Here is a 16,875-nt window from a genome sequence, read left to right as displayed (position 1 = left end):
CCCGCGGCCTCGGCCCAGAAGGAGGGACGGAGGGACGGAGGGACGGAGGGAAGGGCGCCCTCACGCAGGCCTCACCGGCCGCCCGCCCGCGGGGCGCCCCTCGCGCCCCGCACCTACCTCCGGCGCCCGCGGCCTGCCCGAGCCGCCCGCAGCCCGACCGCAGCCGGGAGCCCTCACCGCGCGGCCGCCGCCGCCATCCGGGTAGGCCGCCCAGGCTCCTCGGTCGGCGGACCCGCCTGCCGCGCGGGCGAGCGGAGGGCGGGCCGTGGGGCGCGCGGCCAATCCCTGCGCGCGGCCGCCGCAGTGGGGGAATCGCGGGGCGGGCAGCGGAGCCGCCAATCCGAGGCGCGGGGCGCTCGCGGCCACGGCGAGCGGCCCAATAGCGCGGTGGCGCGGGCGGGACCAGGCGCCGAGGCCGCAGCCCGCTAACCGTCGGAGGGCGGCGGCGGCCGCGAGGGGCGCCGGGAACGGGGGCGCGGGGAACGCCGGGAGCCGGGGAGGGCGGGGAACAGAGGGCGCCCGGGCGGTGCTCCGGGCGTCTCCGGTCTAGGCTGCGGAGGAGACCGCCCACACAGAGGCATTACACGTTTCCCAACTAAAGCAAAAAGACAAGTGCATCAACTGGCACTCTTCCATTTGCTAACGTGTGTCAGGAGGGAGGGTATGAGTAAATGGAGAAGGGACAGCTCTTCCTTAGAGCAGAATCTCGGTCGATAAATGTAAAAGAAATGATGGAAATGGAAAGTCGCTCATGCTAAAAATAGTGAGAAAAAGTATGAGAAACAGGTCGGTTTCTTTTTTTGGTTTTTACAGAGTTGCAAAGTTTCTCCCCCAAGATAGCAAAGGGAACATAGTAACTTTACAATGGGAAAAACCTGGGAGACACCACCTTAACCAAGTGATCAAAGTCACCATCAAATGTTACACATTCAAACTTATCAAATTGTACACTTTAAAGACGTGCATTGCATTGTATTAATTATACCTCAATACAAATCAAGAAAAAAAACTTAGCACCAGTAAAGGGATATATCGTGGGCCTCCTGAGAAGGACATGTATCACTTGCAGGAGCGAAGTGTGGTGTGGCATCTGGACCCTAGGTTGGATTGTGGCTCAGAAAAGAGATATTAGTGAGACAACTGGTAAAATTCAAATAAAGTCTGCAGACTAGTTCATAGTATTGTATCAATGCTAATTTCCTGGTTGTAATCATTTTACTGTGGTTAGGTAAGGTGTTAACATTTGGGAAAATTGGGTCAAAGACATTGGGATTCTTTGTTGTATTTTTTCAAGTTTTTAGTAAATTGAAATAATCTCAAAATGGAAAAGTGAAAAAAGGCGGGGAGAGGAAGTGTTGCAGGTGATGAAGCTGGAGGCCTACCCAGACCATTCCCTCCCTTCCTGCTTGCTTCTGTTTGCCTGGCTGCCCCAGTGGTCAGCACCTGGCACCTCACAGTGGGCACCAAACCCCATGAGGGTCTGGCTCCTGGACTCAGTCAAGGGACGCCAGCTTCCCTGTGGCTGGGCCAGCTGCTGACCTTGGCCAAGTGCAGTCAGAGCCCATGGGAACCCCTGACACGACATCATCCAGCCTTAGGGACCTCTCCACACGTCGTTGCTTCGTGAGTTGGGGACCCCACCTGCCCCAGTCAGACTTGAGACCTGCACACTACAGCCAGCTTCCCACATGGCCTGGGACCAACTGAGTAATGGACAAGGAACCTCTCACCACGGACCTCCTCACAGTCCCTGCCTAGCTCCAGCCTGAGTCACAAAGGTCAATGCCTGGAAGCTGGAACTCCAGCCCAAGCTGGGGGAGGAATCTTTTCCCTCTAGGCTCCTGTGTTTCCACTTCACCCCAGCTCACCCATGAGCCAAGCCTCTGCTGAAGGGCCTGGACAATGCCATCTGCTGGCAGAGACGAAAAGACAGGGTGTTGGGGGGTCTCTGTGCGCAGAAGGCCAGGAGCCCAGGCCCACCAGGAGACCCGGGGCCAGAGTGTGTTCTTGGGCTGATTGTGTTTGCTCATAGACTTGCCTCCACATTGGTCAGCCCCTCACCGCCAGCCTCCACACCTGCACACCTCAACTCAGCCCTCTTGGAGCCAGAAAGCAGAAGCGGCTCATCTGGGAAGGGGCATCTGAGAAGGAGGTGAATTCCCCATCTGCCGGGAGAAGAGGACCCCTGTTGGGGACTCAGGGATCAGATGCATCTGGTGACAAGCAAAGAGGACTGGCTAAGCCATGCTAAGGTCAGGTCCAGGCCTTGCTGGGTGGCGTGTCAAAAGCACTTCTAGGGGCCGGCCCGGTGGCGTAGTGGTTAAGTGCGCGCGCTCCGCTGCGGCGGCCCGGGGTTTGGATCCCGGGCGCGCACAGATGCGTTTGTCAAGCCATGCTGTGGCGGCGTCCCATATAAAGTGGAGGAAGATGGGCACGGATGTTAGCCCAGGACCAGTCTTCCTCAGCAAAAATAGGATTGGCAGATGGTAGCTCAGGGCTGATCTTCCTCCCCAAAACAAAGCACTTCCAGAAGGGATCAGCTCCTAGGATCCTTGTACTCTTCTAACGGCACCAGGGCCTAACTTCAAGGCACTGGTCTAAATAAACAGGGGCTCAGGAAGCACCTTGGTTCAAATGTCTACCTGCCTTAAGCATCAGAATACAATGGTGGCAAGAGAGGAAAGGTCCTGCCTTCCCGGAGCACTCATTCTGACAGGGAGACACACAAGAAACAATCAAAATACATAGCCCGTCAGACAGTGCTAAGTGCTATAGAGACAAGAAGAGCAGGGACTGAGGCAGAGAAGATGGCACCTTTAGATGGGATACCACCCCAACACTTTAGTAAAGACCTGCAGGATGTGAGGGAGAGTGCAGTTTGGATATCTGGGAGACGAGTTCCTCAGGCAGAGAGGACAGCAAGTGCAAAGGCCCTGGGGCAGGAGCTGTGCAGAAAGCATGGCCATGAGCAGTGGCAAGGGCCGGGGCAAGTGAGGTGAAGGCAGGAGGGGTGCCAGGCAGCAGGGGGAGACCAGTGTGGGAGGACCGTGGGCCCACAGGGGCAGGCACTCCGAGGTCCACCTTGTCCTCATCCTGCTCCTTCCTGACCTCATGGTTCTGCCTTCCCACCTGCCCAGAGACTGTTAACGGTGTCTCCCCAAGCCTTGGTTTCCTCATCTGTAAAGTGAGGGTCGCAATTGTATTATTTTGCTAGGGCTGCCATAACAAAGTACCACAAGTGAGTGGCTTAAACCACAGAAATTTATTGTCTCACATTCTAGAGGCCAGAAGCCTGAGATGAAGGCGTTGGCAGGGCTGTGCTCCCACTGAAGGCACCAGGGAAGGATGTGTTCCAGGCCTCTCTCCCAGTTCCTTGGCGGGTGGCAGCACAGCTCCAGTCTTCATGGGTGTTCTCTCTGTGTGCATGTTTGTCCCTGCATCCAAATTTTCCCTTTTTTCATAAGGACACCAGTCATATTGGATTAGGACCCAACCTAATGACCTCATTTGATCTTGATTACCTCCATAAAGATGCAAATAAGGCCACATTCTGAGGTACTGGGGGCTAGGACTCCAACATGTCTTTTTCGGGGCACACAACTCAACCTATAGCAGCAACAGAACTCCATCTTGGGTGGCCCCTTCCTCGGGGGGCCTGGGCTGTTGGGGAGGCGGGGCAGGCTGGGGACAGGGGTCTGTGACAAGTGCAAGGAAGGCTATCCCTGCACGGGACCATCCGTGGGGCAGAGGCGAACATCTGGGGAGGCCCTCAGATGGCTTTGCAGCCAGCCCAGCAGCGCCACACGAGGGCAGACATGCCTGGCAGGATCCGTGCTGGTGTGGGGCACTGGTCCATGACGTGGGCAGCCCGCTGAGGCAGAAAAAGGGTGTTGGCAGCATCAGTGGTGCCCGAGCTGAGAGCTTGGCTTGTCGTGGCTGAGCCAGAGATGTGCAGGACTTGTGGCCAGTTTCCCCTTGGGCCTGGGGGGGGCAAGGGCTGCATCACCCCTGAGAGACCCTTTACAGCCTACCTGCACTCAAGCTCTTTTCTTCTGAGTTCCAAGTGACCAAGGAGGGCATTGAGCCCCTGAGGGGCGGTCAGGGCAGGAATGAGGAGGGGTGGGAAGGCAAATTGGGTCCGGCGCAGGTCCATAACCCACTCCGAGCTCTCACTGCTCTGAGAAGGCCCAGATGGGGGTCAGAGGCAGAGGGAAACCTGGGTCTCAGCATTGGACATAAGGACTCCCTTATGCTTGGCCCTGGCTGGAGACAGGAACTCCTGAGTGCTTGCCCCAAACCAGGGTCCCGGGGCTGAGACAGACTCCACTTGCCCTCCTGCTCTTAAACCCACCCCTGCCTGCCATCCCTTGGCCTCCACGGTCCACCTGAGTGCAGGCCTGACCACACCGCTCCCTCAGGGGGTTCCTGGGGGCTCCCCACTGTACCTGGATGAATCCTGGCCCAGCTCAGGAGGCCCTGTAACCAGTACCTACTGTGTCCCATGCACACAGGGTCTCTCACACCCTGACCTCTGCCCAAAGACAGATGGATAGACAGGCCAGTGGACCCTCGGGCTTCCATCATGGCGCTCAGGAGGCCGTGAGCAAAGGAGAAAGTGGAAGAAGCCTTGTGCCAGTGTCTGTGCCTTGGGAGCTCTGGCCACCAGAACAGCCCTGCCAACCCTGTGCACACAACAGCTCCAGGAATCCCCCATCACACAAGTTAAGAACCTGGAATACACTGACTCACCACAGCATCAGAGTTTTATTATCAATGTCTCACGTTCAAGTACAGATTCCCATGAAATCTGACTCCCCACTGGGAAAGGAAACAGCAGGGGCTGGCTGTGTCCCCTCACTGAGATGGGCCTCCCCAGAACCCATGGCCCTCATCGGGCAGGCAGGGGCCTGAGAGCCTGCCGAGGCACCCCAGTGCACACAGGACCCCCGGGGCATGGGGGAATCACTCCTCCCACAGGACCGCCCCATGCACAGGGGACCCCCCAGTGCACAAAGGACCACCAGACCTGTGCTTCTGTTATGACAGTGGGTTTTTCTCAGGTCTTTATCGTTCCTCATTCCAGATGTGGCCTGTTTCCCCTCCAAGAGCAGGTCTGATTGTTGGGAACTGGACTACCCCAGGAGAGGAGAGGCTGCTTTCAAACAAAAGTCTACTTCTGTTACATTGTTCAAAGCAAAGACCCACTGGCCAGAAACATGTGTGGGTGCGAGAGGCACACCGCTGCCTATCTGGCACACGTGTGTGTGTATGCCTGGGAGTGTGTGCACATTCGAGCGTGTGTACATGCGTGTGTGTACATGCCCTATGGGTGGACGTGTGTGCCTGTGCATCTGTGCCTCTGTGCATGGCCAGGGGACAGGCCCAGATGCATTCACACATGCGCAGCACATCTGGGCCTGCCCCAGACCTGGCCATGGGACTCTGTCATTCCCACTGGCATAAGGGTGGACCCTGAGCTGGACACAGGGACACAGATGGATCACACACAAATCAGAGGGCCCTGGTCCTGGGGGACACTGGCCAAGTCACAGGCAGTACATGTGGCTGTGGAAGATTCTCATCCACACTGGCCCTCAAGGCAGGGCCCTCCGGGAGCCCGCTGGCCACACTTGGGGGTGGGGGTTAGCTCTGCAGCCTGAATTCATGGGTGGTGGTCTCCCAGTGGGAGGGGTCCTTGTCCAGCATGCTGCGCTCTGTGAAGGTCACGTGCCCATCCGCATCCACGAGGATAACCGTGTTGGTTCTGAAAGAGAGCACGGGGCCCATGTTCAGCCCGCTGCCCTTGGCCTTCTGTCCACCTGCAAGAGCCCCAACTAGGGTAAGATCTGAGGCAGGAGGGGCAAGCCCACCACACCTGGGGCCTGTGCCAGGCACCTGGCCCGGCTTGAGGTGGGTCACGAATGAGCCGCAGCCACAGCCTTGGGGAGTGGTGGGGCCCTTCTGGGGCATCTGGGCACTGAGCCCAGTGGGGCCTGGGGCTCCCGGGCTGGCCCCGCAGGCCCACGCTCAGCGAGTCCTGCCGCCTCCACTCAGAAACACTCCTAGCTGCCCTGCCCATCCTCTGCAGCATAGGCCCTGACCGCCCGCCACTCTCACCAGGGTGGGTCCTGGGCTGACCATGCACTTTCCCACACAGAACCCCCCAGAGCTCCCAGACAACAGGCCAGCACCGCTGCCTAGGGATGCCCAGACCCATGGCTGAGCTCAGCTCTTCCAAGAGGTCCAGCTGCCAACATCTTACGGACCAGGCCTTCTTCACCTGGAACTCTCCCCTGTCCTCCTCCCCTCCTCCCCCACTGCCCGTCCCCAGTGCTCAACACACCCTCCTCCTCCTGCCCAGCTCTCCCCACAGCAGTCCTCGCTTCACTAGCACCCGTCTCCCCCGACACACGGCAAGCACGAGCCCCCGAGCAGCCCCAACGCAGGCTGACACCCAGGGCGGGCACACACATGCTGAAGACGGGGTTCCCGGTTGTGGTGGGACCCAGCAGCCACGCACCCAGCCAGGGAGCAGACTTGGTGCTCTGCCTCATGAACACAAATAAAGGTGAAGACACAATTTAGTCATGGAAATAAGTCTACGACAGAAGAGGGGCTTGAGGGGAAAGGCCGCCTTTCAGGCATACAACCCACGGGCCCTGGAGCATCAGTGCCTGGCGTTCACAGTGAGCTGGCCCTGCCTGCTGTCCTGTCCCCCAGCCAGAGGACCTGAAGCTGTCATTTCCTGGAGCATGAATGACTCAGGCCTGCCCCACCTCAGTCTGCTGCTCTCCAGGACTTCACACCCTCATCCCCCTGCCCGACGCCCTCAGCCTCAGCAGAGCCTTGCCCACGTCACCTCACAGCCTCCAGGGAAAGCCACCTCCTCACTTTCAAGAAGGCAGCAATAACCCAGCCTCTCCCACCTGTGAGGACAGAAGGGGCCTCACTGGATCTTATCAGACCTGAACCTGAAAGCCAGGCATACACGTGACATCATCATGACCAGTGGTACGTGTGACAGCTCTCTGGCATCAGCCTGCACTGTCACCACACAAGCACCCTGTCCCTGAGTCCTTGGCAGCCGTGGACCCAATGGTCCATCACAGTCACCACAGGTCCCCAGTCCAGCACAAGACTGGCCCCTGTGGGGCCCAGCGCAAGCCGAGCCCAGGCAGCTGTGGCTGCACAGGAGGCCACACTCACCTCCAGGCCAGGTGGACTGGGCCGTGGTGGCAGCACTCCTGGAGCATCCCCGCTAGCCCAGCGGCCCACCCTCTGCACATCCCGACCCTCTGAGTGCAGCACCTGGGCTGCCCTCAGTTCCCTCCACGGCCCTCTGATACAGCCACTTAGGCAGGTTGGGCTTCCCAGCCACACACAGCCTTTCCTTCTCCACCCAGGAGGGAGGGGGCGGGGAAGGAACTTGCTCGGACAGCAGACACCTGTGCCAACAGCTTCTCATTCCCAGATGTTCTCACCTGCGGCTGAGACCAGCAGCTACCCCTTCCCTGAGGTGAGGCAACGTCACCTGGCTGAGGTGACCTAATCCCAGCCCTGGGATGCCTGATGCCATCCTGGCCCCTCATGGCTAGGCAGGGGGCAGGGGGCAGCCCAGGAGTCCCCCGGGAGGCAACAGAAGCCTCAGGGCCCTCCTTCCCAACCTGCAGTGCCCCTGGGAGCCGGCAGGTGTTTTGCGCATGACCATTAATTGTAGCGTCTGCTCACCCTGGGCTGAAATGGCAGCCACTTCTAGACAGGGCAGAGGGTCTAGAATCCATGGAGCTGGGGAAGGAAGGCCTCGCCCTGGCTACCTACAGAGCGCAGGAGGCCAGGTTCCTCAGGGGACAGGACTGGAGGTGCCCAGGAGCCTGCCGTACCTGGTGCCGTAGTCCGGGCAGCGCACACACACAGCCGCGTACTTGCTCAGAATGGGCTGAACGTATTCCCTGCCTTGGTCCTCAATGGCCGGGTCTGGCAACTGCCTGGAAGGACAGAGGACGGGTCAGCCCCAGCCCCTCTGCTGCCTGCTGCAGCCCCTTCTGCCGTCTTCACAGCCCTGCAGTGTCTGAGGAGCCTGCCAGCCTTCGAAGGTGGTGGTACCACAGGGTATTCCATGCACATTTCTGCTCAAGGCCTCAAATCTCTGTCAGACTTTCGCTTAGGACTCCATCACCAGGCCTGGGCCCCCGGACAGCGATCACAGGGCCAGCTCCCCCAGCCAGGGCTACCAGGGGTTTTCCCAGGACCCAGGGCCTCAGGGACATGAGCACTTGTGAGCTCAGTGCTGGGGAAGCCTCTGCTGGGTCTGAAAATGCCTGGGGTCCATCTGGTCAGAGCTATGCAGGGTCGCCAAAGGAAGGACAAAGGCCATGTCCCAGAGTGAGCTTGCCCTCTCATCCCAGTGGGGCCTGAATGGGCAGGGGGGTGGTGGGTGGGGGACTGGCTGAGGGGTACAGTCACCTGGCCACACGTGCTCCCTGCCTGCCTCCTCTCAACAGGAGCCCACTCAAGCCCAGTGGCTTTCTGGCCACTGTAGCCAGAGCCGGGGCCATAACCATCAATAAGAGCAGCCAGGGCCACATCATAGGCCTGTGGGGACGACAGACAGTGACCGAGGGCCATGTGGACTTACAGCTGAGCATGGGCCACTGGGCAGGGCTTCCTCAAGTAGGTGGCTGTGCTGAGGCTGAAGGTGCCATGGTTCAGAGAGGAGAGCAAGGGTGAGCAAGGGTCCAGGAGGGGTTCTGGGGAGGCCAGCATGCAAGGCAGGCCATAGGGGGCTCCTCCGAGGGGCCATGCAGGCAGGACACTGGGCTGGCCTGGCAGGGGAGGAGAGGGACCTGTGGGCTGCATCGCTCCATGGGAGGAAGGCCAGCCTGGCAAGCACTCTGACTCCCGGCAGGGATGGACAAGACATGTCAAGGGGTGGCAGGTGTTCCCTGCAGGGGCCACCTGAGGTGCCCCCAAACCTACCGGTGAGGAAGCCAGGGCGGGGGCTTCTTTTCCCCAAGTGATTCCTGGGATGGCCACATCCGCGCCATGACCACTAGTGAGACAGCATGTGGGAATGACAGTCAACCCCTTAGGCTGGCTGCTCATTTCTGTGGTTTGCTATGCACCTGGAGCCTTCTGGACTCTCCCACTAGCCCTGTGCGTGCAGACAGAGGGGAGCCTCTAGCTACTCTCACCCCACGCAAGCCCACATCAAGCCTCTGAGAGTACTGAGCTTTCCGGCACACTGGCCCAGGACCACCCCCTTTTCCATCATCAAAACCCCACTCTTCCCCGTTGGAAACGGCAGCTGCCCGAGGGGGGCAGGCAGGAGTGGGCAGGGGACAGGGTGTCCGTCAGCCTCCCCCATGGCTGAGGAGCTGGCCTCAGTCACCTCCACCAGCCTCCTAGGACAGCAGAGCCTGCCTGCCACTCTGCTCCACTTGCCCCAGTGGGCCCCGCCCACTCACGCCTCATCGTTGTTGAGCACATCCAGGAGCTGGGCAATGAGGGCATCCTTGGGGAGTGCCTGGCTCTGTTCCACAACCTCCAGGAAGAGCTGCTTCCCAAAGCACAGCTTCCTCCAGGGCGTCTCCAGCAGCGCGTTGCTCAGCCCGTAGCTCCCTGTGAGGAGGGGTCAGGTCAGTCAGTGCAGAGGCCCTGCTGTCTGAATTCAGGGTAAATTCCCACCTACCCACCTAGCACTGGCCGAGGTGCCAGGGCTACGGCCAAGGGCACTGAGGCCAGGCCACCCCACACTCCACACTCCAGCACCTTCTCTATGTGCATTCCTGACCCATCCATGTGGCCAGGGATGGAGAACTCAACGTGGTGGGGCGCCTGCAGGAGACTGCAAAGCACAGATGGCAAGTGGCCTTGATGGACAGGATAGTAAGGAATAAACAACCTGAAATCCAACAGGGCAAAGCAAAGGGGGTACTCGAGAGGGAATCGCCTCGCCAGCTCACTCCCGTCTCTCAGCTAGGAAAAAGCTGCAAGGTGTGCGTCTACCTGAGAAGGTCAGGGGTGAGAGAATCAGCAACCCAGGCCAGGAGGGCGCCTGCTGGACACCAGTCAGCAGTTAGGGAGCCTGCCCAAATCAGGGTCCACCTCTATATGCTGGCAGGGACCTGGGCTGGGGGAGCCGCAGGGTCTCAGGGCGAGTTCTTCAGAACAAGTTCTCAGTGGGTTAACAGAAGGTGTGACAAAAAAAAAGGGAAAGGTTTCTCATGTCAGAAAAAGGAGAGGTTTGAGACTTGAGCTGGAGAGGCCCCTCAGAGCCTCTTGGTGAGAGCCTACGGTGGCAGGCGGGGCAGGCAAACTCAGTCACCCGCCCTGACAGACACACTGGGGACAAGATGCTGCCACCCTCTGCAGCGGCTGGACTTTTGAGTGAGGGTCTTGACCAAGTCTGACATGACTCCAGCCACTTCCCAGGAAGCCACGCTGCCAGCACAGGGTGTCACTGTGTTTTATCCATCAGGAGCAATGGGAAAGACCACTGGTCAGCGGTGCTGAGCACCTGGGGAGCCACATGCAAAAGAATGGAGTGTGGGGCTGGCCCCGTGGCATAGCGGTTAAGCGCACGCGCTCCGCTGCTGGGGGCCCGGGTTCAGACCCAGGGAGTGCACCAACGCACCACTTGTCGGTCCATGCTGTGGTGGCGTCCCATATAAAGTAGAAGATGGGCACAGATGTTAGCCCAGGGCCAGTCTTCCTCAGCAAAAAGAGGAGGATTGGCATGGATGTTAGCTCAGGACTGATCTTCCTCACACACAAAAAAAGAATGGAGTGGGACACCCACCTCACACCATACCCGAGAATCAATCCAACATGACCCAAAGACCTAAACATAGGAGCTAAACTATAAAACTCTTAGAAGAAAACATATAAGAAAAGCTACACGACATCAGATTAGGCAATGATTTCTTAGATATGACACCAAAAGCATGAGCAACAAAAGAAAAAAATAGATAAACTGGACTTCATCAAAATTTAAAATGATGTGCTTCAAAAGATACCAACAAGAAAGTGAAAATAAAACCCACAAAAGGGGAGACAATTTTTGCAAATCATGTATCTGATAAGGGACCAGTAGCTAGAATATACTAAAGAACTACAACTCAATAATAAAAATACAAAAATCCCAATTTAAAAATGGGCAAAGGGTCTGAAAAGACATTTCTCCAAAGAAGTTATACAAACAGTCAACAAGCACATGAAAAGATGCTCAACATCATTAGCCATCAGGGAAATGCAAATCAAAACCACCATGAGATACCACTCACACCCACTAGGATGGCTGTGATCAAAAGGCAGTCAATAACAAGTGTTGGTGAGGATGTGGGGAAACTGGAACCTCACACACTGCGGGCAGGAATGTAAAATGGTGCAGCTGCTTGGAAAACAGTCTAGCAGCTCCTCAAAAGGTTAAACATTTACCTTATGACCCAGCAACTCCACTCCTAGGTGTACACCCAAAAGGGATGAAAACATGTGTCCACACAAAAACTTGTCCACCAGTGTTCACAGGAGCATTATCCACAATAGCCCAAAGGTGGAAACAACAATGTCCATCAACAGATGAATGGAGAAACAAAATGCTGAATACCCCTACAACGGAATACTATTCAGCCATAAAAAGGAATGAAGCCCCAATTCATGCTACAACATGGATGAACCTTGAAAACATGCTAAGTGAAAGAAGCCAGACACAAAAGGCCCATATTGTATGATTTCATTTACATGAACGTCCAGAATAGGCAAAGCTACAGCAGAAAGTAGATGAGTGGTTGCCAGGGGCTGAGGGCAGAGGAGAATGAGGAGTGACTGCTAATGGATATGGTTTCTTTTTAAGGTGATGAAAATGTTCCAGAATTAGACAGCACTGATAGTTGCACCACTTTGCGAATATACTAAAATCTACTGAATGATACACTTTAAACGGGTGAACTGTGTGTTATGTGAGTTATATCTCAGTAAAGCTGTTATTAAAGAAAAGTGACACAGATCAGGCAGGGGCAGGCTCAGGAATGAAACAACAGGACACAGTTGAAAAGAATTTCTTTCAAGCAATGATTCAGCAGAAAACAACCATCTCCAGTCACAGAGTCTCAAGCACTGAGAATTGAGGGCATCATGGGGGTAGCTTCCAGAAGCTTCCACAAAGGCCTCTGGGCCAATGCACAGAATGGTGGGGGGAGAGGGGGTGTCTCTGTGTCCTTTTGTGCCTTTTAGTTTCCAATTCTCTCCGACAGTCACAGCTCGGCCCTGGGGAGGGCGTCCTAAGCTGTGGGCGGCCTGACATGTAGACTGGGTGCTACAGTACAGCGACCTCGGCCGTTACAGGCCACAAGCTACACAGACGGCCAAAAAGCACAGTCCCAGGAGAGAAATACAACAGGGACCCAGTCTCTGAAAAGTACAGAGGTGTCCCCACAGGAGCAGCCCCATCCAGTCAGCACCCCCCTGAGCAGGCTCACCTGGGGCCAGGACCACAGGCTCAGGGTCCCCGCGGTTTCCATAGTAGCAAACGACATCTCCCTTCTCTGTGCTGCGGATAGGAGGCGAGAGAGGGTCAGACAGGAGCCATGGGGCGCTAGACCCCTTGCTGCCCGGCAATCTCCACAGCCCCATCAGCAGCGCCCCTGCCAGCAGCCAGCACAGGGACGGGGCCTGCTGCAGCCAGGGCAGGGGCTAGTCAGGGCCCTAGCCTCTCAGGCAGGGTCATCGAGACCCGTGGCTCGCTGCAGGAACCACTGCCCAGGGAGCAGCAGAATCTAAAAGACCCTCCTGCCTCGATGGATGGCCCCACACACGGGCACTCAGAGGCTGCCTGTGGTCACAACTGCAGGAGACTGAGCCCCACACCCACCAACACGGGTCCCCTCCAGAAGGCCGTGGTCCCTTCCGCACAGCCCCTCTCTGAGCACCTCTGGACGGGACAGGATGCCCCAGGGTGACAGAGCCTTCTCAATAAAGCACCAAAGACTGCATTCTCCTACTTTCATACACTGAGCGTGCATTTAAAAGCAGTTTAAAATGCTCCAGAGCTGAAAATGTTCCAATTCCTAAATACCACAGTAAATCTTTCTGCTAAAAGTCAGAATGCCTTTCCTGCAAGCTAAAAAGAGACTCTTTCTGGCTGCTGTCCTGGTGGGACGCTGCACACGGTGACCTAGGCCTTCAGAATGAACAAATATAGAAAAAGGGCCAGGTGGGCGCTGCTGGGGAGTCTCAGAGTGCCCACCCTAGCCCTCCTGCTTGATGCCGCCCAGCAGGCAGGACCCCCGCCCCCATACAGCTTTCTATTCTGCTCACATTCTTTCTCCCCACAGCCCTTGGCTCATTTCTTAAAATGTTTGGTTAATGACTTCAGAGGCTTGTTTGTAGGCCTTAAAGAGCTGGAAAGCATGAGGACCTGCGGGATTGGGCGCCCACTCCCACCACACCTCATTAGGTGGAGGGGGGACTGACCCAGGGACCAGCCATGACGGGGATGAGGTTCTCTTCTTCTCGGCCCTGACTTCCTCCTGGCACCCACCACCAGGGCTGCTTGCTCATCTGACGCCCTCACTCTCGGACCTTGGCTGTGGGCACTAGCTGCCGCCTGGCCCTTGGGATGCTCCTCTTGGGCGCATCTGTCCTCTGGCATAACCTGCTGGGCTCCCCTGGCCACCGCCTGCCCTCAAAGGCTGTGTCCAGGGAGGCAGGCCCCTACCCTGCAGCCCCAGGGCCCGGGAGAGCTGCTCAGGCTCTGAGGGGCCCGAGACCCCGCCCCTGCCTGTAGGAGCCGCCTGCCCACGCATGCGTCCACTTAGAGCATGTGGCCCCCATCACCCAGTCACTTGACATGGCTGCTGAGCACTGAGTTCTGCTGGCGTCACAGCTGAGGGGCTGGTCTCTTGGGCCGGGTCAGACGTATATGGAACTATTGACAGGCAAAGTGGTCCCTGAACTGGGGGGAGCAGGGAGGGCATGGGCACTCCCCCTCCAGGAGCCGCCCAAAGTGCAAGGAGGCCAAGGTGGGGAGGAGAGGACTCTGGGCAGCAAGCGCCAGTGCCAGCCCACACCCTCGGCCCTCCTCCCGTGGGACTGATACATTCATCCGCAAGGCAGGGGCAGGACCAAGCAAACTGCACACTGGACTCTTGAGGCACAGCAGGCTGGGGGCTCGCGGCCAGGAGAGGGGCCCGCGGATCTGCCCTTGTGGAAGGAGGCAGGCTCAGGACAGGCATCGGGACTCGGGCTGACTACAGGGCACTGACTGCTTCCTCTGAGCTGCTGGTACCCACTGACTTTTGGGGCATTGGAGGGGGAGGGGAGGGCTACAAGGAGAGGACGAGGAAGGCAGAGGGAGGAATACTCACTTCCCTGAATGGCAAAATACACAAAACCCCTGCAGTTCCCGTGGCCACATCTCTAAAGTGTGCTTCCCACGGGAGGGAGCACAGCACACCCAGCCCACCCTGGTCGGGCCGATGCGGGCCACCCACCAACACCTGAATCCACCAGCTGCTCTGCGAGGCCTGCACCTAGAAACACAAACGAGCCCTCAGGTAGCGGAGCGTGGACACCCAGCCAGGGCCTCTGCACACTGGCCACGCCTTGAGACCTCAGCCCTGCTGCTGCCACACCTGACACCTTCTGCTGTATACAACGAGTCCGTCAACACTTGTAGATGGGGCCGGGCGGCAGCCTGGCACCCAGCATGTGGCCCCAGCCACCCCCTGCCTCTGCCCACCAGCATGTGACCATCAGCCCTAGGCGCAGGCCCTGAGGCCCCCCCAGGAGACAAGGGTCCCGCATGACTCCTGCTAACCTGCACCATGCACCAATCATCACTTCACCTTGGGGCTCAGTGTCTACAGTGGGAGGTAGACCACCCTGATGCCACAGGCAGCGCCTTCTCCCTCAGCTAGCACTCAGCAGATGGCACCAGGTGACAGGCTGTCGCTGTGCAGCTGGTACCCGACCTAGTGCAGGGCCGTGGCCAGGGTCCAGGCATGGGAGCCGCAGAGATAAACACACCCTGAGAAGCCAGACAAAGGCCCGACGTGGCCATCCAGCACCCACTACTTGAGCCTCAGATGGAAATGCAGATGCTGCAAGCTGGTGTCCAGTGACACCATGGCCAAGAGCTCGGCGCTCCTGCCCAGCCTGGTGCCCAACTGGTAGGACGTGGCTGCTATCTCCAGGGACATCTGGGACCTCAGCCAGGTATCCAGGGCAGAGCCATGGCACCTCGGCCCTGCCTCACACCAGCAGTGGTCTTGGCCACGTCACTTGCCTGTCTGAGCTCAGCCGCGTCAGGGGCACGTGGGGTGGCTGTGAGGATGTGCCCAGTGCTGCACCAGAAGGGCTCAGCATGTACTCCCCCCAGGCCATCCAGGTAACCACCAGCTGCTGCTGTAGCTATCAAACTCCTGCTGTACTTCTGTGTGCCCCACATGGGCCTGGCGAGGCTCCAACTGCCACTTCCCCATGGGGCCCGCAGGGTCCCAACAACCTGACTCCGGAATCTCACAGCCAACACAGATGCCCCTGAGGTTCCAGGCTCCAAGCTTCCCCGGGAGCCCGCTCCTCCAGCCGTAAGGCAGGACCCTCTGCCCCTCCTCCTGGCCCTGCTCCCTGCCTGTCTGCCCCACTCCAGGGGAGGGAAGGCCTCTCCTAACTGCCTGTGCAGCCGGGTCCTCTGGTGACAGGCCCACGGGCAGCTTGGACAGCTTCGTTGCCCGATGGGGCCTGGCACTGTCTTCTAAGGCCCTCGCAGAACTGGAGATGAGTCAGGCTGCCCACTTAGATGCACCTCCCTGAAGACCCCGCCGCAGGGCCCTGGCGTTCAGCCATACCTGGCGACCACAGTCCCAGGGCATTCTTTACCACGGTCAGTTGGCCTCAGATCTCCCTTCTCCAGCCTGGGGCACCTCTGCCCACGAGAGAGCAGGGCAAGTGAAATGTGGCTCAAAAACAGGGGGCTCCTCAGCCACAGACGTGGGCAGAAGACTGGGAGTAGGGGCCGGCATGGGCAAGGGATGCACCCTGTGCCTGGGAGAGCCCACTGCCGTCATACTCCAGCTTTCTCTGCAGGAATCAGCAGCGACCCTCACACTGCCCAGGAAGCCCCCTCACCCAGCTCTGCTCTCCGAGGGGCTTGACCTTAGGGACACTCATCAAGGAGTCATGACCCTGGAGAGGTGGCCACAGATGCCACAGTACCTCAAACTGAGCGGTGGGGCGGGAACCCCACTTCCTGCCAAGCCCGCGACCCGGCCCTGTGCAGCACCTGGGGAGCTGCTGTCCCCCTCCTGGCAGACCCACCTCAAGTCAGCTGCTATGAGGTTGAAGCCGTTGTACAGGTGGCCCTCCGCGGAGACCTTCTTCAGGTAGGTCAAGCTGTCCACATCAGTGGTCAGAAAGTGGGCCACAAGTTCACCTGTGGGCAGGGGACACCCATAGCAAAGGAGGCAGGGCTGGGCCCTCTCTCTGGGGAGACTGAGGTGAAGGCCCCGGGCTCAACACCTCCATACCAGCCACACACCTCACTGACCCAGCAGCCAAGGAGCTCTGCATCAAGAACCGTTTTTGCTGATTTTTAAAATATTTTTCTTCATTACACCCCCATATGGAAGTCCTGCATGAGGGGAAAAAATCTTCAGCGGGGACAATATGTGTCCACGGAGCTGTTCTCCTAGGGGCATTGCTCTGCAAACATTCCACAGGTGGGGGACAATGACAACAGTCAGGAGTGACACGTTGGCCGGGGACAGCGTGGAGCAGGCTCACTCAGAGGGGCGAAGTGCGTCTGTGCGGGTGGGTGCAGCCTGGGACAGGCTGAGGGTCCTCCCAGTGATGCCAGCCAGCGGCTGCAGGGCGGGACAC

General features: G+C 58.3%; 2 protein-coding genes across 8 annotated transcripts in view; both read right to left on the bottom strand.

The window, feature by feature from the left end:
• DGCR8 (DGCR8 microprocessor complex subunit) overlaps positions 1-196 on the bottom strand; it is a 238,031-nt gene extending 237,835 nt beyond the window's left edge. The window contains exon 1 of the mRNA XM_058532198.1: positions 118-196. The gene's annotated coding sequence lies outside the window, so the exon portion shown is untranslated. The remainder of the gene's footprint in view (positions 1-117) is intronic.
• A 4,549-nt stretch (positions 197-4,745) lies between these two features.
• Positions 4,746-16,875, bottom strand: part of TANGO2 (transport and golgi organization 2 homolog) — a 44,711-nt gene continuing 32,581 nt past the window's right edge. For 5 of the 7 annotated variants that reach the window (XM_058532196.1, XM_058532194.1, XM_058532192.1 and 2 more), the window contains 5 exons: positions 16,315-16,429; positions 12,477-12,547; positions 9,465-9,618; positions 7,881-7,985; positions 4,746-5,764 (listed from right to left, as the gene is read on the bottom strand). In XM_058532196.1, coding sequence (XP_058388179.1) covers positions 5,644-5,764; positions 7,881-7,985; positions 9,465-9,618; positions 12,477-12,547; positions 16,315-16,429 — 566 coding nt within the window. In that variant the 3' untranslated portion in view covers positions 4,746-5,643. The remainder of the gene's footprint in view (positions 5,765-7,880; positions 7,986-9,464; positions 9,619-12,476; positions 12,548-16,314; positions 16,430-16,875) is intronic. The other 2 variants (XM_058532197.1, XM_058532193.1) reach the window with 2 other exon arrangements.

Source organism: Diceros bicornis, chromosome 35 (genome assembly GCF_020826845.1).
Source record: "Diceros bicornis minor isolate mBicDic1 chromosome 35, mDicBic1.mat.cur, whole genome shotgun sequence".
Lineage (NCBI taxonomy): Eukaryota > Metazoa > Chordata > Mammalia > Perissodactyla > Rhinocerotidae > Diceros > Diceros bicornis.
This window is presented reverse-complemented; position numbering and strand designations above follow the sequence as displayed.